The 25427-nt window shown below is 39.7% G+C and overlaps 1 protein-coding gene across 1 annotated transcript in view; it reads right to left on the minus strand.

Moving 5' to 3' along the window:
- Positions 1–19127: 19127 nt before the first annotated feature.
- The window catches only part of PTPRU (protein tyrosine phosphatase receptor type U), a 354100-nt gene continuing 347800 nt past the window's right edge, over positions 19128–25427 (minus strand). Inside the window, exons 30-31 of the mRNA XM_081335471.1 lie at positions 24728–24863; positions 19128–19201 (exon numbers count right to left, since the gene is read on the minus strand). Coding sequence (XP_081191597.1) covers positions 19139–19201; positions 24728–24863 — 199 coding nt within the window. The 3' untranslated portion in view covers positions 19128–19138. The remainder of the gene's footprint in view (positions 19202–24727; positions 24864–25427) is intronic.

The following is a 25427-nucleotide window of genomic DNA, read 5'->3' on the forward strand; positions in this document are numbered from 1 at the left end:
ACCTAAGATATTTTGTTTTTGTCATTTGGTGTGCTACAAAACCCTTCAGAATTGGTTAATTCAGCAATCAGGTCAAATATATCATGTGAACCCAGCCAAATTCTATCCTGATTTCATTGTTTCAAGATCCCATTAGCTGAGAATTGTTTGTTTTTTGATGAAGGTTTCTTCTATTAGGGCTATGATGGATATAATGTTAGAACTTCAATGGTTTGTACTTGCTGTTGTTAGTTGTGGGCACAGCCTCCGCATGATGCGACCGGCCCATGGGCCGGCAGTTTGTCACCCCTATTCTAGAGCTAGGTTTTCCAGTTTATTGCAACTTCAGAATTCAACAATCAGAATGTTTAGTAGTGACCATGCTGGCTGGGATCTTTGGGAATTTGAAGTCCACACATCTGGAATTTGCCAAGGCTGGAAAACCCTGTTCTAAGTACAAACCTGGTAGAGAACAGGAAGGCCGGGAGGAACGTTGTCCATGGGGTCGTTGTCATGTCTGACCCATCGCGACCCCATGGACAACGTTCCTCCCGGCCTTCCTGTTCTCTACCAGGTTTGTACTTAGAACAGGGTTTTCCAGCCTTGGCAAATTCCAGATGTGTGGACTTCAAATTCCCAAAGATCCCAGCCAGCATGGTCACTACTAAACATTCTGATTGTTGAATTCTGAAGTTGCAATAAACTGGAAAACCTAGCTCTAGAATAGGGGTGACAAACTGCCGGCCCATGGGCCGGTTGCATCATGCGGAGGCTGTGCCCACCCCAGCTCTGGCAATATGAAAAAAGTCATCATGCATCGCGACACGTCACATGATGAGTTTGACACCCGTGCTCTAGAACAAGGGTTAGCAGTATAGCTCCTTTTAGTCTATCAAAGAGATCCACCATCTTCTCCCCTCAGAAATGGACATAATTTCATATGATCTGGTACGATCTCCTCATTTTGGGAAACTTGATACATCTGTACCATTGGGAGAGGGGAATCAGGGTAGCCAGTAAACCTGTAGATTTTGAAGAAGCATAGAGGTTGTTTTTAAAAAAAAAATAACATGGATGTTAGTGGGAGAAAATTACCAAATTACTTTTAGCAATAGCACTTTGACTGATATACAGCTTCATAGTACTTTACAGCCCTCTTTAAGCTGTTTACAGAGTCAGTATGTTGCCCCTAGCAGCCTGGGTCCTCATTTTATCAGCCTTGGAAGGATGGAAGGCTGAGTCAGCCTGCAATATTGACATTTATTGGATTCTTAGACAGCTTGAATATGTTCCAGTGGAGCATCCAGTTTTTTATTACCATGATACAAGAAAAGGTTTTGAGACTCTAGAAAGAATGCAAAGAACAGCAACAAAAACGATTAGGGGACTGGAGGCTAAAGCATATGATAAATGATTGAGGGAACTGGATATGTCTAATCTAACAAAGAGAAGGACTTGGGGTAACATGATAGCAGTCTTCCAAAATTTGAGGGACTATCACAGAGAGAAGGTGGTTGAACTATTCTTCAAAGCACCTGAGGGCAGGCAAGAAGTAATGGATAGAAACTTATCAAAGAGAGATCCAACCTAGAATTAAAGAGAAATTTCCTGACAGTGAGAAAAAAATAATCCATGGAAGAGCTTGCCTCCAGAAGTTGTAAGTGCTCCTTCACTGGAGGTTTTTAAGAAAAGATTGAACAGCCATTTGTCCAGAATCACACAGAATCTCCTGCTTAAGCAGGGATGGGACTAGAAGGCCTCCAAAGTCCCATCCAACTGGTTTTCTGTAATTCTGGATATAGCCCACTAGTATCCATTCTTCTGTGGTTCAAAATTCTCACTGCAAAGCATATATTTCAAGATATATATCACAATATGGATGCCTCTATTTTAAGGAAATATGTATTTGAGTGCATTGAGTTTTGTAAAAGAATATGTTAATAGTAGAAACCACAAAAATCGGGCATTAAAGAAAATTGCATATAAAATTCCATTCATTGTGAACATACGGGTTTTCAGATTCTCTATTGTTTTTATTGTCTCCTGTGCTAAACTCCTATATATGCTAAATATATAACATATAAAAGTGTGTGCGTATGTGTATTAAGGAAATTTAAATAAGGTTCAAAGGGGAAAAAGAGTAGAGAAAGCTGTAAATTATGAGAGTATTCACCAATTTTTGAAACATGTATTTAAAAATCTGCACAGCAGCAGCTGACACAATAATTGAATGGCAGTTAGAATGAATTTTAAACATTTTTTTAAGGAAATGATAGTGTTTATCTGTGCTACCTGAGCCTTTGCTCTCCTTTAGTTACAAAACTGGAAGATGGAAGCAAGGGGGCTCTTAAGAGAGCAATTGTGTGGTACATTGGCATTTTGTTATATTTTCACAATTTAAAGTACTACACTGTAGTCATGTGAGATTTTGATTCTGTGTTCTAAACCAGATGTCCCCAACCTCTTGGGCACCAGGGACCAGTTCCATGGAGAGAGGTTTTTCTGCAGACCGGAGGGAGCATGATTTTGTGTGCTGCCTGCATCTCACGGATGGGGTTTTGCTTGTTTGTGCGGACCGGTTGCTGGCATGCTGTAGCCCAGTACCGGTCCACAGACTGGGGATTGGAGACCCCTGTTCTAAACAGTTAGCTGGCCATGTGATGAACCTTAATATTATTGGAATTTATACTCTACCCTTGTACAGCTTGGTTCTTATGAGTGTGTTGGTTAGTTGCAGTTTTTAGATGGATTGTCCCAAAACTGGCATGATAAAAACAGGTTTGGGTGAAGAATGGAAGTGGAAGGCAGACCAGGGAATCCATTTTCAGAAGACAAATGATGAGGCCCTCAAGAGAGATGCAACCTTTGAATCCACAAACATCTTCCTCCAGCAGCTGCCGCAAGCAGAAATGCCATTCTTTCCATTTCAAACCCAGTAATTTTCATTGAATGCCCATTTCTTTAATGGCTAACACTCCTATCCAAACCATTCCATCTCAAACTCTCAGTGGGGGAGGGATGTTTTTTTTTAATTTCAGAATAACTATTCCTTTGCAGCAGACCAAATATCTAATCATGTATTTATCTATAAGTACTTCCAAAAAGTCAACATAATTATTCAAGTCCCATTATGTTTAATTTGCAACAAATTATGCATTTAGCTTTAAGTCGAGGTTGCTAGGATGTTTAAAAGATGTAGCTTCCTGCTATTTATAAAACTGAGCTTCAGTAGATACATGGCTTCCAAAGGGAATGAATTTAATTTTAAATTTAGCACCCAAGATAGAAATCTTTTAAAAAGTTTTTAAAGTTACATAGCTTGATCCTATCCATATGTATTGGCAAATATGTCCTATTGATTCCAGCAGAAGTTAATGAGCAACTGCATACACATCTAATAAAAAATAAACCCCATTGATTTCAGTTAAACATAATCACAGGTTATTTGACTCAAGCATTTTTCTTTTAAAAAGATGCATTTTATAAGTTGTTTATAAGAAGCAAACTACAATGAAGTGAATATGATATTTGTTTTGTGCTGCACATTAAGGACTATAACCCAAGTGCCTCCAATGTTAATATCCTTTTAATGGTGGCTTTAGTTATAGATCCAGTTCTGATACCAATGAATATTATTTTAACAACTAGAAGAAAGTAACATTGGGCATTTCAACCATGCATTTTCTCTTAAACTACAGGTAGTCCTCGACTTATAACAGTTCCTTTAGTGATCATTCAAAGTTACAATGGGACTGAAAGTGACTTATTACCATTTTTCACACTTATGACCATTGCAGCATTCCCATGGTCATGTGATCCAAATCCAGATGCTTGGCAACTGACACATATTTATGACCAGTGCAGTGTCACAGGGTCATGTGTTCACCTTCTGTGACCTTCTGACAAGCAAAGACAAGGGGGAAGCCAGATTCATTTAACAACTATGTCACTATTTTAATAAATGCAGTGGTTTATTTAACAACCGTAGCAAGAAAGATGGTAAAATGAGGCAAAATTCATTTAAACAACTGTCTTGCTTAGCAACATAAATTTTGGGCTCAACTGTGGTTCTAAATTGAGAACTACTGTATTACTTTTTTCATCCATCAATAGGAACAGAAAGCAAAGTTTTATTCCATATGCTTTGAGCAGAAAATTCTTAAATAATTTGCAGTGCCTCTTGCCTAGCTTGCTAACTAATTTAGAAAGTTTCCTGAAGAGGTCCTGGCAAATTCACAGATCACTGGCCTTAGCTTTAATCAGAAATAAGTATTACTAATTTTAGTCCCATTGGCTCCCGACAAGAAGGCAGGCTATTTTCTGCTTGGATTCAGCTATTTGCTTGCATGATCACCAACATCAATCAACCTTGATTTGCTAAGGTAGCTAGGCATAAGCCAAATCCTTTCCTCTAACTGGACAGATACCATCTGTTTCCACCAAATACCATTAAGGTCAATGTCTTGCCACAACATCCACCAAGAAGCAGTCTTTAGCTTCTAGCTCCAGCCCATCTCCCTTTTTCAATTCCAATTGATGTGTCAGCTGTGAGGTTGTGCTCAATCAAATATCCTGACTCATAATAGTTTCAAAGTCTCATTTGCTCTAGAAAGTCTGCTTCAGATTGGAATGTTGTTCAAAACTGCTTCTTCCTGGGCAGCATTCTGCAAAAACAGGGAATAAAACATAACTCCATCAGCATCCCTAAAAGGAATGAAGGGCCCAATCAATTGCTCCATCTGAAAATTCTGCCACTTCATCCTTAAAGCCCATGGATTTGTGAAGCTACACATGGGAAGACAACCATTTGCCCCAGGCTGCCATTAGACATTCAGGAAAAGCTGAGATGTCAACTCAAGATTAAAGATCAGAGTTCTTCCCAAACCTAATGCATGAAATGTTTCCAGAAACTTCCTTCCTGATTTCCCCACCTCCCACATGTCATTTTTCTGTTCCTTTCAAAATGCTTGCAGGCTAAAACTACTTGTTGCCCCATTCATACATTTGGCTTTTTTTGGTCTCATCAATTAGAAGGGATGTGTATCAAGATTCACCACCTAATGAGAAGGAAGGACTCACTGGAGAAGAGCCTAATGCTGGGAAAGATTGAGGGCAAGAGAAGGAGGGGACGACAGAGAATGAGGTGGCTGGATGGAGTCACTGAAGCAGTAGGCGTGAGCTTAAATGAACTCCAGAAAAAGGTAGAGGACAGGAAGGCCTGGAGGAACGTTGTCTGTGGGGTCGCGATGGGTCAGCCACGACTTCGCAACTAACAACAACCAAAATTCTAATAAATGGGCGGGGGGGGGCCAACAGATTATAAATGCAAGTGTGAAAACATTTATTTATGTCACACCTATCATGAAGCTTCCAATAACAGATGTGACTCTTCTATCAATATCTACGGACAACTTATCCAATGAATATAACTATAGAGGAGAAGACAAGAATACCGTTTTCCCCAGACACCTAGATACGCACACGTTCCCACAAAGGACAACAGGCTTAATTAATTCCTTTATAAACAGAGCTCCGGAGTTTAATTTGCATTATTCTCTTTTTATTATTTATTGGCAACATTTAATTATCACACCCTTCACCAAACGTAATTAAAGATTTTAAACAGCCTTGATGACTCAATTAGAGTGTTTAAAAAAAGTTTTATTTTGGTGTGTGCCTCCATTAAATTAAGGCCCAACTTTTGGAGGAAGTCTTTAATATTGTAACACATTAAGCTGAAGGCTTGTTCTGTGATGAATGAATCACCTCAGGCAAATGTTGGCAAGCTCTCCCACTCAAGTACTCTCATAACCTGTTGAGAATGGCATGTTTTCTAGGTGAGATTTTAAATCTGTTCTTATGTCTCTGTCATGGTCTGTCAGTAGGTCCAGGGGCACAACCTGAGGCTCTTCTCTTGATTGCTTAAGTGTTGGCTTTGAAAGGATGCATAACAAATGAAGATTGTACCAGAAGAGCACTGTATGAGATGACCCGGCTGAGCCTGAGGGAGGGGCCAATGCGTCATCAGTTATGAGTCCATTCATGCCCACAAGAGATCTAAGTCCAGCCCACCTTGAATTCCGTTGACTCTTATCTACCGTCAATTTGCTTTGACCGTTAGTAGATCAGATTCTTGTAGAGAGCTTAAGTCTGCAATAAATCTTTATACCCATTTGAACTGCCTGGATCTTCTGATTTCCCTGGCACTTGACAAGCACCATCGTATCAGCTTCAAGACAAGCTCTTTGAATCATTCAAAATCCATGGCATGGACTTGCAAACTACAATACTTTGTACCATCCAATTTCTTAGCAAACCATTATGGTTGTAGGCAATCTGAGAAATTGCTTCCAATTAAAGAGAACACTTATTTATAGTGGCAAATTGATTTGTTTTAACCAGCATATATGAATGTGCAGATGCAAACACCATAACCCTTTGATAGAAGAGAGTATTTTGTAGCTCAGGGTTGAACTGTGGGGTCCTTGGTGCACTTTAAGTTTGGTGGATTATTTTTAGATGTCTCATTACCAAACTAGGTAACATCATCAGTGCACTGACATCATTGTGTTAATACTCCCTTTGCCTCAAGCATTTCTACAGCAAGAATGCTGCAATGTGGTTTTTTGGTTGCTGATTCATAAATAAAAATAATGGAAAAATATTTTACTTCCTTTATGCTTTTAGATCCTGTGGGAAGAAAAGCAGGATAATGAATTAAATCTCCTATTATGACATTTTAATGGAATGAATCACAATCAATAACTTTCAGGATGACTTTGCATAATATATGCTTTTTCATATACATTTTGTTGAAATGTATTACTCTTCCCTGCATTTTTAATATAGCTGTACTTAATGCCAAACCCTCTGCGTGTTCAGGGAAGCAAGAATGATAACGATTTCAGCAAGGAGTTTTAAGGCAAGAATTAAGGGACAAAATCACTGAGTATACTTTAGGAAACTACAGCCATTTTACTGTCAAGGAAATTATGGTGGAGCCTCTCTGAACATTTAATTGCAGTGTATATTTAATTGTAGTGTATATGTAATGTATTTTTTGAATTGTAAAGCTGCCCATAGTCATTGACTGAGATGGGCAGCTATATAAAATGAATGAATGAATGAATGAATGAATGAATGAATGAATGAATGAATGAATGAATGAATGAATGAATATTTAAATCTCTTCTTCCTGGACTGTTTACAAACTGACTGAGCTGCCCTTTAAGAGGGAGGCTCCAAATTAAGCTGCTGTCCCTTCCATAATTCTTTATGTCTAGTGATTTTTCCAGCCTCCTCACAGTCTCTTACACCAAAGAAAATCCTAGTTATTAAGCAACTTACTTCAAGTCTTGGTGTTCTAAGATTAAATCGCACAGGATTCTGTCTGCTATTGATGATGGTGGCAGTGATGGTGATGACTAGATGATATCTAGGGGTGATTTTCATCTTATGTTGATCTGTGGCTTAGCATACAGACATTCTCTGTGCATTACCTAAAATTTGTCTCATCTGAGATCACCAAGCTAACCATAAGAAGAAGCAACCAAGAAGAAGCAACCTAGAAATAAGAAGAAATTTTCTGACAGTTTAGAATAATTAATCAATGGAACAACTTGCCTCCAGAAGTTGTGAATGCTCCAATGCTAGAAGTTTTTAAGAGACTGGACAACCATTTGCCTGGAATGGTACAGGATTTCCTGCCTGAGCAAGGGGTTGGACTAGAAGACCTCCAAGGTCCCTTCCAACTCTGTTATTGTATTGTATTGTATTATATATCTATGCTAAACATGAACAAAATTCAGGTATCTCACAAACTTTATCTCGTATACGACAAAGATCATTAAATTCTCCCAAACAACTCTGTCGTGAGTTTATAGTGGTGGTATACTCTTAATGTCATATTTTGACTTTTTTCTGTTTTAAGATCTCCCATAGTTGGCCTATTACAGGTAGTCCTCGACTTACGACCACAACTGAGCCCAAAATTTCTGTTGCTTAGTGAAATATTAAGTGTTAAGTGAATTTTGCCCCATTTTACAACCTTTCTTGCCAAACTTGTTAAGCGAATCAATCACTGCAGTAGTTAGTAACACGGTTGTTAAGTGAATCTGGCTTCCCCATCAACTTTGCTTGTCAGAAGGTCACAAAAGGGGATCACATGACCTCGGGACACTGCAACCGTCATAAATATGAGCCAGTTGCCAAGCGTCTGAATTTTGTTCACATGGCCATGGGGATGCTGCAAACATTGTAAGTGTGAAAAATGGTCCTAAATCACTTTTTCCAGTGCTGTTGTAACTTCAAACAATCACGAAATGAACTGTTGTAAGTCGAGGACTACTTGTACGTGTATTTTTGTAACAAGCTTTTTGTTAAGTAACATTAGCCTGTTGGGTTTTGTTTGAAAAGGCACAGTGTAAATCTCTAAAAGTACATGCTATTTCTTTTTACAGGATGCATTATAAAATACTCCCTTAAAACAATACCAATATTAATAAAGTAAACAATGGAAAGCAACTATAATAGCCTTTGTGGAATGAAAATACTAAAGAATGTAACCAAGGGATTATTTTGATGCCACTAATATAAATGACAAAAGCCAGAGGATGAAATATCAGCTCAGTGTTTTCAATTATTCAAAATTCAGATAAATGTGTGGGAGTTTCCATGGCTTATTCCCCATCTTTGTGAATTTGATACATAGTCCTCCATATAACGTATTTAATTCATAACTATTTCCATGGAATTTCATTGTAATAGCAAATGATTTGGCACCCCAAAGGTACTTTTTTTCAAAAGGCAACTGGACTTTGTTTTTCCTTGAAGATCTTTCATTTTTCATCCAAGAAGCTTCTTCAGTTCCGTTCATGAACTGAAGAAGCTTCTTGGATGAGAAGCAAAATGTCTTCAAGTAAAAACAAAGTCCAGTTGCCTTTTGGAAAAAAAAGACCTTTGGGACAACCATGACCTGGATGACTGAGAGCCTTCATCGACAAGACTTTCCAGGGAAGTCTTGCCTTAATGTATCATATAGTGGAAGACAATTAAAAGTCATGGTAATTTCCAAACATTTATTTTATTTTCAAACATTGCCTTGAAAGATCAATAAAAGAAAAAAAACCCAGCATACTGCCCCAGAGATGAAGGGAAGGGAAGATCAGCAATTCCTGTAGAACCCTGTTTCCTATTGTGAACTTTTTCTCTCCTCTTCACTTCTCAAAGTTGATGGAACAAGCAACTTTGCTCATAAGGCATTTCCAGTGGCTGATGCAGAACTTGCCCCAAGGTAGGGCCAACAGACGCAAGACAATGTTAAACCCATCTGCTGCATCAGGGGTCTTCAAACTTGGCCCTTTGATGACTTGTGGACTTCAACTCCCAGAATTCCTTAGCCAGGCATGCTGGCTGAGGAATTCTGGGAGTTGAAGTCCACAAGTCATCAAAGGGCCAGGTTTGAAGACCCCTGTGCTGCATGGACCTCCTTGGCAGTGTTCATGAAAACCACAGTGAACCAACAACAGACCCCAAAGGATAACATTTTGGTGGCACTTGTCTTCAGTTGAAAATGCTTTATTTCATTGACTTCTTAATAAAAAGGAAGGGGGAGCACCATGGAATTTGTAATACTGATAAATATGTACACTGTTATTAATATGGATAATGTCTGTCTCTATATACAAAGATATCTGTACACATTTATAGACGGGATGAGCATTTTGGAGGAAGGTGAAGAGCAGATGCTTTTGAGAGCACTTTGGATTTTTATTTTTTTTAAACGCTTGCCCTTGTTGAGGGAGAGAAAAAAAAACTTTTTCAAAAATTAAATGTCCTGCAAAATGAACCTGTCCTGGAATGTAAATATTTTGACTTTTGAACTTTTCCTGAAGAATGGAAGAAACATTGAGTTTTCACACTGCAGTGGAGCAAAGGATACCGCTTAGGAAATACAAGGCGTCTGAACAATGAGATACAGCAACCAATTCATCGAAAATGGAGGCATTTGACATTTATATTCACAGACAAAATTAGCTGCACATTTTAGTCATCCCTGGAAATTCTCCTCTCTTTCTTTTCTTTTCTCTCTCTCTCTTTTGCATTTTCACAGGTTAAATGACCCTAACAGAATCACCTGACTGATCAGCTGGTCCCTGCTCCAACTAAATCTATTTCTTTCATCTGTGATAATTTATGAATGAAGCAAATCAACAAGTTACTTAAATAAGGAGTAGTCCTCTATCCCGTTATTAGCACAGAGTCAATACAAATGGATAATCTTTTATTTCTGTTTCATGCCAATTTCATGTATTTTTTATTTAGCATCCTATTCCATGTATGTACTGATTTGCAGGGCTTTTTGTAAAAAAAAATCTACTCAAAATATGTACTTAAATACACCTTTCTTTTCAAAATAGATTTAAAATGTACATTTTCCTTCAAAATACACATTTAAATTTCATAAACAGTGTCTCAATATTTGGTGAAGTGTGATATCTAACAGAAAGCCAAGCTCTGCTTTTTGTGCAATATTTTTGCAGAAGGGCAGATCGAGTCATTTCCTACAGGAATTGGTAAAGATCATTTCCTTTCAGATGGAACAAAAAGAGGACAGAAAATCTTAAAAACATTGTGACCATGATTAGTTGTTCTCTTAAGATGGAAACACAACTGGATTCTTTAACTTTGTATCTGTTGCCATATCGTTCCTTCCTCCGGAAAAGAAATCTACTTGATAATGCTGCTTTTATCTATTCATTCTCAGAACCTAAATGGGTGAGCATCATTCCTGTACGCACCCATTATTCCAGGGGTCTATAACCTTGGCAACTTTGTGGATTTCAATTCCCAGAATTCCCTAGCCAGCAGGTTTTTGGAGGCCACGGGTTTTTTAAGTTGCCAAGGTTGGAGACCCCTGCATTATTCTCTAGGGAAAAGATGCTGAGTTGGAATTTGCAAACAATCTCACATTTGAGAGATGGAGATTTCCCCATCTGATATTATAACACCTGGATCACAGTGCATCTTCAGATCATTTTTAAGAGTCAAAGGTAATCATCTAGCAGTCCCTTTTCCTGTGCAAGTACTGCAGCATTCTTGACAGATGTCAGTGTATTCCCTCCTTCAATCTTTTAATGGTCTTTCAAACCATACATTCTTATCTCATAGGAGCCTTTGTGGCACAGTGATTAGAATGCAGCACTGCAGGCAAATATTTGCCTTCAAACTACCCACAGTCTGGAGTTTGATCCTGACTGACTCAAGGTTGATTCAGCCTTCCATGCTTCTGAGTTTGGTAAAATGCGGACCCAAATCGTTGGGGGCAATATGCTGACTCTGTAAACTGCCCAGGGAATTCTGTAAAACACTATGGAACTATATATAAGTCTAAGTGCTATAGCTATTGCTTTCTTGTCATTTAATCTCATTGGCGGTAATGTTGTTCTGTGTTTTAAGCTTCATAGATTTGAAGTTTATCTGTTATATCTTTTACAGCATACAATTTAGTATTTATTATTTGGGAGGCATTTATATTTAAGTGCAGTACAAGTCCTGTTTTTCCTCTTGATCTCTCTTCTTGGTTTCCCCCACCCCCACCCCCACCATCTTTCAGGCTAAATGTAGGCAATTCTTTCAACTGTTCCTCACAGAACTTTTCAAATCCCTCCTTCATTCTGGTGAACAGCATCTTCATTTGCTTAATACCTTTCTTAAAATGTGATGACCGGGATCTGCATTATTTATCTGGTGTATTTCCAAATCGCAAACTCTCCCATCTCTTTCACTTTGGGCAGTTTCCAAACAGGGAAAACTCTTATTTCTGCTTTATGACTACATTCATTGAGGATCTCACCCTACCGTCTTATAGGCTTCTATCATTTTCAGCTGAGGGACTGGCATTCTAATAAAGGTAAAAGGTAAAGGTTCCCCCGCACATGCGTGCTAGTCAATTCCGACTCTAGGGGCCGGTGCTCATCTCTGTTTCAAAGCTGAAGAGCCAGTGCTTGTCCGAGGACGTCTCCGTGGTCATGTGGCCGGTATGACTAGATGCCAAAGGCGCACGGAACGCTGTTACCTTCCCACCGTAGTGGTCCCTATTTTTCTACTTGCATTTTTACGTGCTTTTGAACTGCTAGGTTTGCAGAAGCTGGGATGAGTAACAGGCGCTCACTCTGTTACGCGGCATTCGGGATTCGACCCGCCAAACTGCCGACCTTCTGATCGACAAGCTCAGCGTCCTAACCCACTGAGCCACTGCGCCCCTGCCGGCATTCTAATAGCTACACTTAAATCTTTGAAATATGTTTTTCTAAAGTGCAAGAAAACTGGAGCATAATGGATAATCCATATAGAATGTGTGTATGCATGCAGGTGGCAGCTGCTTTCTTAAAATAGATATTTTCCTGATAATAGCTGAAGAAACAAGAATGGTTCTTGCAAAGGGGCATTACTCCTATTCTTTAAAACAAAGTGTGTGTTTCCCTTTTGGAACTATTTCCTCTTCTGTGCAAATATGTTCACAGGCCCATCCCATTCCCAATCAATCCTCATATCATTACTTGACTAAATTTGGTGACATCCATCCGGAAAACTTCCTAATGGAAAGTAGCAATTGAACGATAAATAATTGCTTTGTGGATGTGTCACTTTGTTATTTAAGAAAATTGCAGCAGTGGATGTAGGAACACTGACACCTTGCCATCACGAGATGTCCTCGCTGAGGATAATGGGAATGGTGTCCAAAACTTTATATAAGGAAGAACCACAAGTTCCTCAATTTTTTATACTGGAAGTTATAGAACAGTTTTGATTTGAACAGCTAAAGAGTTCTCCTGTCTTCATCGCATCAACCTCTCCATGGTAAAAGAGGGCTGTGTAGAAAACATGAATCTGAGGACTGGAATATTCTCCCTGAGACTTCAAGTTAAGCCACAGGGGAAAAAGTAACTCACTTAGAAGCTCTTGTGATATGTGCTTCTGAGTCAGGAAATGTAAGCTCTGATAACACCTCTCAAAATAGAAGGTCAGGTGATGTGATAATGAAAGCAACAGATTCTGTGTTCAAAAAACAATATCTTACCCATGGAATAATGTTAGTATTCTGAATATGAAGAGTAGTATAAAAAGGAGCTTTTAAAATACACTTACAAGTGAAATGAACACCTCTTCCTCTGTGTTGGACCATACCCCCTTTGTAAAGTTAAGTACTTCTACACTGTAGATCAGTTCTTGCACAACTGAACTGCACAACAGACAAGTTGATATTTAGGCTATTTAGTTGGTTATTTCAATGATGAGAAACCAGGGTATGTTTGATTTTACAGACCTGATGCCTCTGCCGCTGTCAGACAGTTGCTAATCTCATTGGCACCATTTCTGTATCGCAAAACTTTCATGTTTTGACCTCTCTCCTGAATATTTACACAAATTAACCCTGGAGAAGGCCAAATCAATAGTACAAGAGAGAATCAGGGACATTGATCATCAAAATGATGTCACCAGTGCTCTTGAATGCTATCACCAAATGTGAGACAGATGCCAGTCTTCTACTGCAGGGTACCTATGCAATCTAGGTAAAGATAAAGGTTTCACCTGCCCAGTTGTATCTGACTGTAGGGGGCAGTGCTCATCTCCATTTCTTACCCGAGGGAGCCAGTGTTGTCTGAAGACAATTTCCATGGTCATGTGGCCAGCATGACTATAAGCTGAGATGCAGAGGGAACTGTTACCTTCTCACCAAGTGGTACCTATTTATCTACTCACATTTGCATTCTTTTGAACTGCTAGATGGGCAGGAGCTGGGGTAAGTAACAGGAGCTGACTCTGTTGTGTGGCACTCGGGTCTCGAATGCAGGCTCAGTGAGGAATGGGACAACTCGCTGTCATGGCCAGGTCACCACGGCCAATTTGCAGTGGCCAACTCACCGTGGCCAACTCGCTACAGGCCAATTTGCTGTGGGACAATTTAACAATTCAATTTAATTATTTAAAATAAATAAAAAAAGTATTTTATTTTATTTTTGTCATTCCCATTTCATTCTGTCCCTCCTTTTGCATCCTTTCTTTAATGATTCTGTCCCACCATTTCTTTAATGTTAATGTAACTCTTGCCCTGCAGTAAGTTGTCCCACAGCAAGTTGGCTGTGGCGAGGTGGCTGTGGCGAATTGTCACAGACCCAGCTCAGTGTCTTTAACTGCTGAGCCATCACACCCCTCTATATAATCTACTGTGACCCAAAGCAAATATAAATGGCCCTTTTCCAGAGCCGGCTTTGATGCCCTCCCATCCGCTCTACTGGTGGGAAGATTTCATGACACTCCTTATTAGGAGAGACTTTGCCCTTGTGGATTCAAGGAGGAAGAACTTTCACCCATGATCTTATTCAGGGTCCTTTTTCTGATACCCCGAGATGTCCTCTGATTGCCCCAATCACTTCCAAATATGAGACCCGCACCGATAAACTTTATGCTTATTATTTTTTCAGGGATGCTAAACACGTGCTTGCGTTTCAGATGGCCAAACATCTTCACCAAGATATACAACTGTCAGATGGCAAAACTTTCAGTTAGATATGTCATTTTATAGCCCTGTTGTTTCTTCCCCTTTCCTAATAATGAATTGTTATGTCAAACTATATTTTTTATTGTAAAAGATGGCCAAAGATTGTATTAAAGATTTGAACTTAAAAAAAAAATATCTCACGGAACCAGAGAAACAGGCATTTCCAACTCTGATGATTTCCAGAGACATTGAAACTGCAGCTCCCAGGACTTCCAACTAGCAGTCAGAATTCTAGGTGCTGTAATGCCAACGTATCAGAAGGTTGCAAAGCTGGGGAATGTTATGCTCAAAACTGACTGGCTGTAGTGAAATTGTAAAAGAAGATGTGATATAGATTTTCCAAATATAACCGTTCTTTAAGTGGCCTCCCTTGCTCTATCACCTGCAAGTAGATACATATCTTGAAAATAAGCAGCACACAGGTTATTCAGCTTCAGTCAACCTGAAAACTTCACCTTGCTTTCTAATAAAATTTATATATATAAAACCCCTTCACCTTGATTTCCTTGTGAGAATATGATACATGAGAATTGCATCAGAACCTGCCTCTTCAAACCTTTTAAAGGTATTAGCATTAGCACCAACCCCATTTTAAAAAAAACAGTTTCTCCAATTAAAAGTACATCCCATTACAGTGGCACCATGGTATTCATTGTTAATTGGTTCTGGGAAGTAGGACGGATACGGTACTAAAAAGTACAAGTGCCAAACAAACCAGGCGACTTACCACATGACCCTTTGTTTTGTCCAGGAAAAACATAGGCCCTTTTGCCTATGTCAGCGACCTTCCCAGCATGACCAACTTCCTGTCCACCCTCTGCAGCTGTCCCCCATCTTCCTTTTGCCGTGCGCTGAATATCAAAGTAACTACGAGTACCGACACAACATTTTTGCACCAAAATGCATCAAATAAATTCAATGAGTTTTGAAGCAGTTGAATACCGAGGTACCACTGTATTGAAAAATTGCCAGATTCACTTAAGACGGGAAGCTTCTAAGCTTTCTCAGCTTTGGCAACTTTAAGATCATGTGGTCTTCAACTTCAGAGGTGTTACCACGTATATCATTTAAAGTACACCAACCATTAAAGGCCAGGACTTTCTCCTTTTCTTCTCTATTTTCAAAATGAAAGCTGTGACTTTCAGCCAGCGGAATATTTCTCCAAGCTCCCATATTCTGCACTTATATGAAATTGTGTTCCACACTTAGCCTTTTTAATGCTCTAGCTGTACAAACTCTGAAAAAGCACACGTGGCAGCTGTCTTTGCTTTAAATGCCAGACACTGCATGTTGCTATTCCCATTAATCAATCTTCATCTTCACATTCACATCCACAGGAGGAAGGAAAAGAAAATCAACCCTTCTGTTGCAACCTCAGGTTCCCATCTGTTCTACATTTCGATAATTCCATTCTGCTCACTTACTTGAATCTGACACAACTACATGTTATATCTGGGCCTCTTCGGATTGTCTCTTAACTCTACTGAGCCAATTCCAATCTTACTTTTCCCACACTGGCTTCATACATGTCCACAGGTTATATCAAGTGATGAAACATGTAGCATCTGACCATGCTTGAGTTATCTATGGTTTACATACTTGCCTCTGACCTCGGGATCTGTAATAAAAGACATCACACGCATATTATCACGGTGCTTAGCTACAAATATCTAGGACTGTCTTCTCAAACGTTCTTGGAGTACTTGGAAATTCATGTTCTAAGTCTCCTCAGAGGCACCATACCAGCTGGAATCAAAACCTAATCATTTTTTTTAAAAAAAAATCAATTCTTGCTCCATCACCTGTTTCTCAGTTTAGTTCTTGTAATCCAATCACCCATTTGGGATTACATGTATTAACACTTTATGTTATTATACACATCTATCTTCCTTTTGAATGTTTCCACACCTCTTATCTTCCTTTTGAATGTTTCCACACCTCTTATCTCATCACTTTGCCCTACTATATCTGGCTGCTACTTCTGGAGAGGTGTCATTTCACTTTCCCCAGAATTCACTGTGGAAGAAAAAGCTTTAAATCCTCCCACTTCCTCTTTCACCCACCCCACCCCCCAAAAAGGTAGAAACTGCATTCCAAATAGGGGCTCTTGCTGATGGCCATCATCCTTTCTTTCTCTCCTTCCCAAAAAGTCCTAAGATGTGAAATTTGGGCATTCTGGAGAGAGAGAAAAAAAACCCAGAAAATACAAACTGGCAGATGCATGAAATAATGTAAGTTGCCATGTCATTCCTAAAAGTATTGGCTTGAGTTTCTGTTCATATTTATGCTTCTTTTCCCCCATTTTTCCCAGAAGGAATGCATCATCTTTATATCTGTTCTATGAACCAACAGATCTCCTTTCCCTTGGCTAATTCAATCAATATCCTGACCTAGAAGAATCTTCTTCCTTTATTGCATCTATCAGCACAGTGACTGATGCTCTTTGTTGACAGGACTAAAAGTAATTTGTAAAAAAATAAAATCATGGTCTGAAGTCCAGAGGTTTCATGAGGAAGGGGATCAAAATCATAGGTGCCACTAGGCACCTGAAGCCCCCCTCTTTTTTAATGTGTTTTATGTATCTCATGTGCCAAAAAGGAGCAGGGCTTCAATCTCCTGAGCCACACCAACACTTTGATACTTTTTACTCCCTCATTAAGGCTCTAGCTGAAGCCCATTCATTTATATTAGTGTGATGCACTTCATAAAGGATACAAAGGCACATTAACTACTCCGCATTTTTTGCACATGCACTTGTCTGCATCATGTTGCCTGAAAATTGGAGGCGTTGGGCTTTTTAAGTGGAATGGCCAAATGTTTTGAACAAGCTGATTCTCCATGTTTGGTGAAAATTCTCTTAGCCTGTCTGGAGTGTCTAGTGGCGCTTTTAAATAAATGAATGGCGCACCTAAATTTTCATGCACAGCACATCTGGTGCTCTAATGCTGTTCTGCATTAATATCTCCTCTATTATCTCAACAGAACCTTGCACCAAGAGTGGGAGATGTAGAAATACTCTGATTAGCTTGACTGATGGAGCAAAAGAAAGAAATGGGATCCAAGGTCTTGGATTCTTATAAAAACATACCTGCCCATCCTTCATATTCTTATGCTGGCATCTTTCAGCACTACCTCCTGTGAAGTCTGACTCCAAGCAAAGCCACACAAAGGCAATATAAAGCTATTTCTTCCAGCATACTCAACCAGCTCACCTTTCCAAAGCATAAAAGTCTTCCCACTACATTAATCATAAGTGCTGAAAACAGCTATTTGTCACCGCCTTTCATTCCAAAACTGCCACCAGCACACACAGGAAAGTCTACATTTGACTCTAAAACAGAATTATCTGGACTGATAGGGACCTTTCCTTTCTTACTCATACCCCTTGCTTAGTCATTCTTAGGAACAGATTCTCTTCTGGCTTACATGCTTGTTGGTGAACTATGAAGTCTGCATCTGTGTATGAGTTCTTGTGGCAAAGTTGTTGAAGGGGTTGCGCTATTGAGGAAGTTTTATGGTCAAGCCCTACTTGAAAAGATGCCAGTCAAGGGCTGCAGGTCTGACACCAATATTCTGATAATTTTTCTCACAGTGAGAAGAATTAATCAATGGAATAGCTTTCTCCTGGGGTTGTGGGTGCTCCATCATTGGAGGTTTTCAAACATAGACTGGATAACCATTTGACTGGGATGGTATAAGGTCTCCTGCCTTGAGCAGAGGGGTTGGACTAGAAGACTACCGCAGCCTTTTCCAATCCTAGATTATATGGTCTAAGTAAGGCTCTTCCAAAGCTTGGATAGTTTGGAACAAAACACCCAGGTATATGGTTACCATGGTTATGAAGAAAATCTGAACACCTTAATTCAAGAGCAAGACACATGTCTGCTTTCTTCCTCTTAGATGACTGGGGTTTTGTTCTGTTTTTACAACAGTTTTCCTGCCACATAGCAATTTACAAACTCTCTTTGGAGGCAGGCACTAATTTGGAGACAAGAAAGAGGTGGTTATAAAGAAAGAATGAAAACTGTACAAGTCCAATGAGCATTTTAGTCCCACATTGCTTTCCCAAACAATGACAAGCTGATCTTTTCTGCCCAGAAAGCATCTTAGCTTTCAGAAGAAATTCCATTGCTTCCTCCAATCTCCTGGGGCCATGTTGATAGGGGATGGATTTTGCTTGTTGTCTGCTGTCTGTAGTGCTGGGTTCTTTCCAGCCGCTGAGTCTTAGCATCACAAGGAGACCCACTGGGATGCCCATTCCGCACACCAGTATCCATATACATAGAAATGACACGCAGGTATCAAACTCATGGCTGGCATATGCACAACACTGTGTACATGGGTTGAGTTTGTATAGGCTCTGCTCTGCTGGCAACTAGAGAAGCAGGAGGAGGAGGATAGGAACAAAAAAGGTAGAGAATGAACAACACAATTCTTGTATCTTGCCTTTCCCCCCCCCCATTTTTATTCCAATGCATTGCTTTGGTTTTTTTCCTCTCTCTCTCTCATTCTAATTCAAAAAAAGTCTGGGTGCAAAATGCAGGTTTGGCCCAAACCCAATACAAACACTTGCCTTTGGGATGCTTGGATAAGATGCTATCTGGTCTCCAGTGAATCCAGATATTCCAGGGCTATGTCATAGCAGAAGTGGTACTGTTCCTTTAAGGAAAGGGAAAACAAGAGAGTGAGTACATGCAAACTTTGGGGTTTTCGTGTGAAAAGCAGCTTAGGTAACAGTCCCCTTTTCCCCCTGGGCCACCCACTTGTTCATTGTCCACCAATCATATTACACAGTCAGTCTGTTTTGGGAAAAGTCTGCACCCTTCAGAGGTTTCCCAGTGTTTAACCTTGAGGTATAGAAATTCTCTCAGGCCACAGACAGTGCTTGAATTCCTCAATGCTCTCCCAGCTCCCCATTTATTCCAATTACTCCCCTCTTCCCTCCCTAGTTTCTGTTGTCTAGTTGTAAGCAGAGATGTATTAGAAGTCAACCATGACAGACTCACTTAATAACCATGTTAGGTATATGTCTGTGGCCTAACTGGTTGGGTTGGCAATATATATGAACTACGATTGTATCATTGTTACAGAACTGTAATGTATCACTTTAACTATGTAATGCATTGCATCATACCTTCTAATGATTGGCCAGTGCTGTTTCCTACGGCCATAAGAGGGAGCTAGAGACATAGCTTCTCTCTCTGTGTTATGTTCACTCTCGCTTGCTGTTACTTGCTGTTTATCGTGGTTTGTGGGTTTGCTACTGTTTTGCTAAACCTGTAGAACTGTGTTTAACTTAGGGACTGGTAAGAAGACTCTGTATCAGATAATCCTTGGATTGTTGTTATCTGCTATCATTTTCATTACTCGTGTATGACCTGGACTGTTTTTTCCTGGACTGTGCTATTGTCTTATCCCACAAGTAAAACTTTTGTACACACCTCAGTGTATCTGTGTGGTTGCTGTGTAAACTTAACTACTCTCAGAATCCTCTTTTTGTGCAAGCTCTCTTTTGCTCAAGAGTTGCTCTGCTCATCCTTGTCAAACCACCTTGCTTAACAATGGAAATTTGGGTCCCAATTGTGGCTGCACATCAATAATTTCCTATACAATCTGACTAGGTTTTATTCTCTACTAAGTGGGCCTTGGTTAGCATTGTTTGTTATTCCCCACTTTAGCTAAGTACCTAACTATATTTGGTGGTATGGATTGCAACCCATCACAAAGGTTCTCTTATGTGGTGAGTTGTTTATAAAGGCTTTTAATAAAATAATAGCATAATAAATAAAAAAGAGCTGCTGGAAAGTGGTCCTGGGAGAAGATTATTTAACCTTGGCTGTGGTCTTAACTTGAAAACCCTGATTGGCCACTATGGGAAACAATAATTTTTTTTGTACACACCTGCAGATACAATATTCCCTCAGTTGATTAAATTAAATATGATTTTTTTAAAAAAAAATAGGGCTGAAACTTCATGTGAGATTTCAACACAGTTACATGTCATCTCAGGATGAACTTGCCAACATTTTTCAAGATTTACAGCCTAGTAACATAACATTAAGGGACGCGGTGGCTCAGTGGGTTAGGATGCTGAGCTTGTCGATCAGATGGTCGACAGTTTGGTGGGTCGAATCCCGAGTGCCGCGTAACAGAGTGAGCGCCTGTTACTTGTCCCAGCTTCTGCCAACCTAGCAGTTTGAAAGCATGTAAAAATGCAAGTAGAAAAATAGGGACCACTATGGTGGGAAGGTAACAGCGTTCCGTGCGCCTTTGGCATCTAGTCATGCCGGCCACATGACCACGGAGATGTCCTCGAACAAGCGCTGGCTCTTCGGCTTTGAAACGGAGATGAGCACCGGCCCCTAGAGTCGGAAACGTAGCACGCATGTGCGGGGGAACCTTTACCTTTAGTTTAACATAACATTGCCTAATGACACCAGAGGCCTGAAAAATTAGTGACCCCTAAGATAAGCCTTCAGTTGATGTAGGATGTGGCCTTTTGTTTCTTCAGTCCAAAAGGGAGGTGATTTACTACCTACTTGTCAGAAAGCCTAAATTAAGTTCCCTCTTTTATATAGGAGCAACCATTTCATGAAAATCATTGTATGTCTTGTTTTAAAAGACAGGGCAGTTGTTTTCAGCTGTGGCAACTAAGTTCTGAAAATAATGAGATACTGTCTAGGAAGAATTAAGTCATAGAAAAAGGGTTCCAGTTATAAGGTAATTGTGACAGAGAGATACAGTATAACTGATTAAGTTACTCGTTGTAAATTCCAAAAAAAAGTTCTGTTTTGCAAAGTGATCTAAAGATGCAATGAATCCTCTACTCAAAATCTAATCACGTCTTGGAGCGGGTGGTAGGGGAAGAAAAATAAATAGCTCAAGAGCTATTAAATTATGCCAGTTAGGAAAACATTATAAAATCATGGGTCTTGGACCCTCTGAATTTAAGAGCAAGAATGATGTAATCGTTGAACTGAACAATAAACACTGGGATAGTTTTGTTGAACATAACCCAGAAGTATGGGAGAAAGATATTCAATGTTCCATAGCATGTTACGAGATAACTCACAATCCACAAACTATTATATGGGTTGGGACACAATTATCTTTTCATTTTCACACTTCTCTGAATTTTGTAATATAGCTCTCCAAATCATGTAAAATGCATTCATTTCTCACACCAAGCAAGAGAAAGCATGTTAGGTAAGACAGTGTACAAAACTGGGCAGTGGAAGAAAGCCTGTGCTAATATATGCAAACTGATATAGAAAGTAGTTTAATGTAGCAGTTTTATCTTTATGAAAAATAAAAAGAATTAGAAAATTGTAGAAAGTGAGGCTGGCAGATCTTCTACCTCTAATTTCCACCTCAGGGCTTTTATGTCCTATTTTATTCAACAGAATAGTGGTGAGTTTGAAATTGGGGGGAGGAAAATACTTATGCTATTCTGACCTACTTGGAGGAAAAAACAAAGAATAAATGTTGGCGTAAATAATATAAATAACCTTTTCCCCATTATTCTTTCTACTCAAAGTAGCTGGAAAAGTATAACAGCACTAGATAGAGTCCTACACACACTCTAAGCACTAACTACAATCCAATACACACTCTACCAAGTGTGTACCATGCCTTTGAGGTACTCTTGGCAAACACATAGTCAAATGCCTGCAATTTTCTTGGCAAAATTTCTGGAAATAATTTGCCGTTGCCTGCTTCTGAGGGTGCAGAGTGTGTGATTGGCCAAAGGTCACAGAGCTGGCTTTGTGCCTAAGACAGGATTAGAAGTCTTGGTCTTCCAGTTAATAACCCAGTGCCTTTAACTTCAACTGGTTGAAAAAAAAATATGCAGATGTGATTGCTTACTGAGCAATGAGCTACAGCAGAGGTCTCCAACCTTTTGGGCACCAGGGGCCAGTTACATAGAGAGAGATTTTTCCATGGACCGGGGGGGTGGGTGGGCATGGTTTTGTGTGCTGCCTGCATCACGTGGATGGGGCTTTGTTTGTGCAGCCCAGTTGCTAGCATGCCGCGGCCCGGTACCAGTCCATGGACTGGGGGTTGGGGGCCCCTGAGCTACAGAGTTACTATATAGTTTCTACCTGCCCCATCAGATCCAGTAAAGAAGTTAGGGGGTGGGGGAAGGCAAAGGTTTCCCCTGCCCAGTCACGTTCAACTTCAAGGGACAGTGCTCATCTCTGTTTCCTAGCTGAGGGAGCCAGGGTTGTCCAAAGATGCTTCTGTGTTCATGTGGCCAGCATGATTATACACCGAGGTGCACAGAATGCTGTTATCTTCCCACCAAAGTGATACCTGTTTATCTACTTGCACTTGCATGTTTTCAAACTGCTAGTTTGGCAGGAGCTGGGGCAAGAACAGGAGCTCACCCCATCATGCAATACTTGAGTCTTGAACTGCCAAGCTTCTGGTTGGTGAGCCAGTGTCATAACCATTATGACAACCATTAATCAATGTTGGAGTTGGGCACCACCAGACTCAAGTAAAACAGAACATCAGAAAGGAAGAGATCAAAGAGATTAACCACATAGTACTTTTGGATCGGGGAAAAAAACAAAAACAAAATTTCTACTTCTTTATAGTAATGTAGAGAAATAAAATTCCAGCATCAGAGAAGGATGCTTGCGGGGGCCAGATCCTTAACAGACGCAGATCAGTGAAGCTCTACTAACAGCAACACTCTCATTTATTCCTGCAGTGAGATCATTAAGCTAAGTCTTAGGAATCAGATTTTGCAGGTTCAATACAAATTGGGGGAAGATTGAGTTCTGGTTGAAAATACTAGTTTGCATATCCTAATACCTTGCAATTTAGCCCAATAGGTTACACAACTCAATGCCAGGTCACTTTGGGGGAAAAATTGCCTTGGTTTAATTCCATCCTTCATCTTGCTCAATTGAATTTTTTCTCTCTCTAATGCTATCAGAGCAACCTCTATATAGGCATTTCATCTCGCAAGGGAGAAATTTCATAATCCATAATCCAAACCTTGTATTTCCCCTCTAAAGCAATGTTTAAGACATGCCTCTCTTTCTTCTATACAACAGAAAATCTGCCCAATATTGCTGAATCTATAGCTCCTAGCATCCTTCCCCCATTGGCCATGCTAGCTGAGGCTGTTGGGAGATGTAGTTCATAACATATAAAAGATCTATTTTATGTTTTGTAGAGGACACTTTGAGAGAGAAGATATGGGTACTGTACACAGAGAAAACATTTCCTCTGAGATATTGTATACGCAATTATGCTTCCTGATCTGATTAAACGGGCATGTATCACTTCTCTCTTCCATTCTGATTTGGCTTAATGATAGTACCATGTGGCCAATCAATCAACCCTGACTGCTTTTAGGAAGGACAGATACTGAAGCTGAAGTTCAAATACTTTGGTCACCAAACGAGAAGAGAAGACTCCTTGGAAAAGACCCTGATGTTGGGAAAGATGGAAAGGCAAAAGGAGAAGGGGATGCCAGAGGATGAGACAGTTAAATAGTTTCACCAGCACAATGAACATGAATTTAGGCACACTCCAGAAGCAATGGAGGACAGGGTGCCTAGCGTGCTATAGTCCATGGGGTTGTGAAGAGTAGGAGACGACTTAGCAACTGAAAAAGAACAAAATGTAGCCAGGAAGTGTTACACTACTAGTAGTGTTTATTTATGCATTTATGCATTTGTGAATGTGACATATTAAAAACCTACTTTATTTTCATTTTCAGAACACACAAAGCATAGAGGTGGGAAAACCAGATATTGGTTACATATCATTTCATCAGACCAAGAAGCTTATGCCGTCTGGCACCAGGGATCAGACTAAACATCAATCTATAGTAGCTCTTTGTTCTTCAAAAGGGCAACCAATTTCTTTCCAGACAATCCTAAGCATGACATGAATGGAAATTTCTACTGTTTTATTTGAATTTAGTGGCATGCTGAATTCTACCAGCTGTGATGATTCCACAGAATTTCCATATCAAAGGTTCACAGTAATTGGTATAAACTTCTGAGTATGGACATTCTTTTGATAGTTGAAAAATGCCCCCAATCCACCTTCTGTTTTTGTAAATCATGGTCACCTTTAACAGGAGCAAGTTCCATAATTTCTTGGAAGAAATACCATAACACTCTTTAAGAGAAGTAGGTCAAATAAATACTACTCGTGACTTACAAAGGTCTCGACCATATTTGGCTTATAGTTGCGAAGGGTCTTTGCGGCAAAGAAAACATCCACCAGCTTGTGACACCTGATCATCTCCAGGATCATGGTGCAGGCGCAGAAGGTACCACTTCGTCCACCTCCATTCCTAAAGAAGAAATTAGACACATGAAGAAAGCATCTAAAAGGAGACTAATAGGAGCAGTAGATTAGTAGTCCATATTAGGCCTAGCATTAGGGAGAGAACAAGCAAATAAAGCAAAGGTAATGTGTCCAGTTCTTCCATATCATTATCCAGATCGCTTCAGAGAGATTAAATTAAAAGATGGGTTGATGCTACTCACAAGGCATGTTGCCGAAATGAACTGAGTTGAGAAAAGATGTAGAATTTGTGGCATTTGTGTATCATGTTTAGTGTGATTTATCTGACCCTTGAAAACCATGTCGTTTGGAAGCTTTAACAAAGGGCTCTCATGATAGGTAACTTTGTAAAATGATGCTTTAGTCAAATACTACCCAGCTTACAGAGACTTTTGTTCAGCAAACAGTAAAGGGCCCGTTCTTTTATTATTGTCTTCAAAGAGTGGAACACAGACAGGAATTACAATCAATCCTCACTGTCTTTGACTGTAGAAAAAGCAGCAAGATATATTGCTTCATCCTAGATATTAATTGGTTTAACTGATGACTTTCTACTCGATGTGGCTGGAGT

This window comes from Vipera berus (genome assembly GCF_964194415.1).
Source record: "Vipera berus genome assembly, chromosome: 9".
In the NCBI taxonomy this organism is placed as follows: Eukaryota; Metazoa; Chordata; class Lepidosauria; order Squamata; family Viperidae; genus Vipera; species Vipera berus.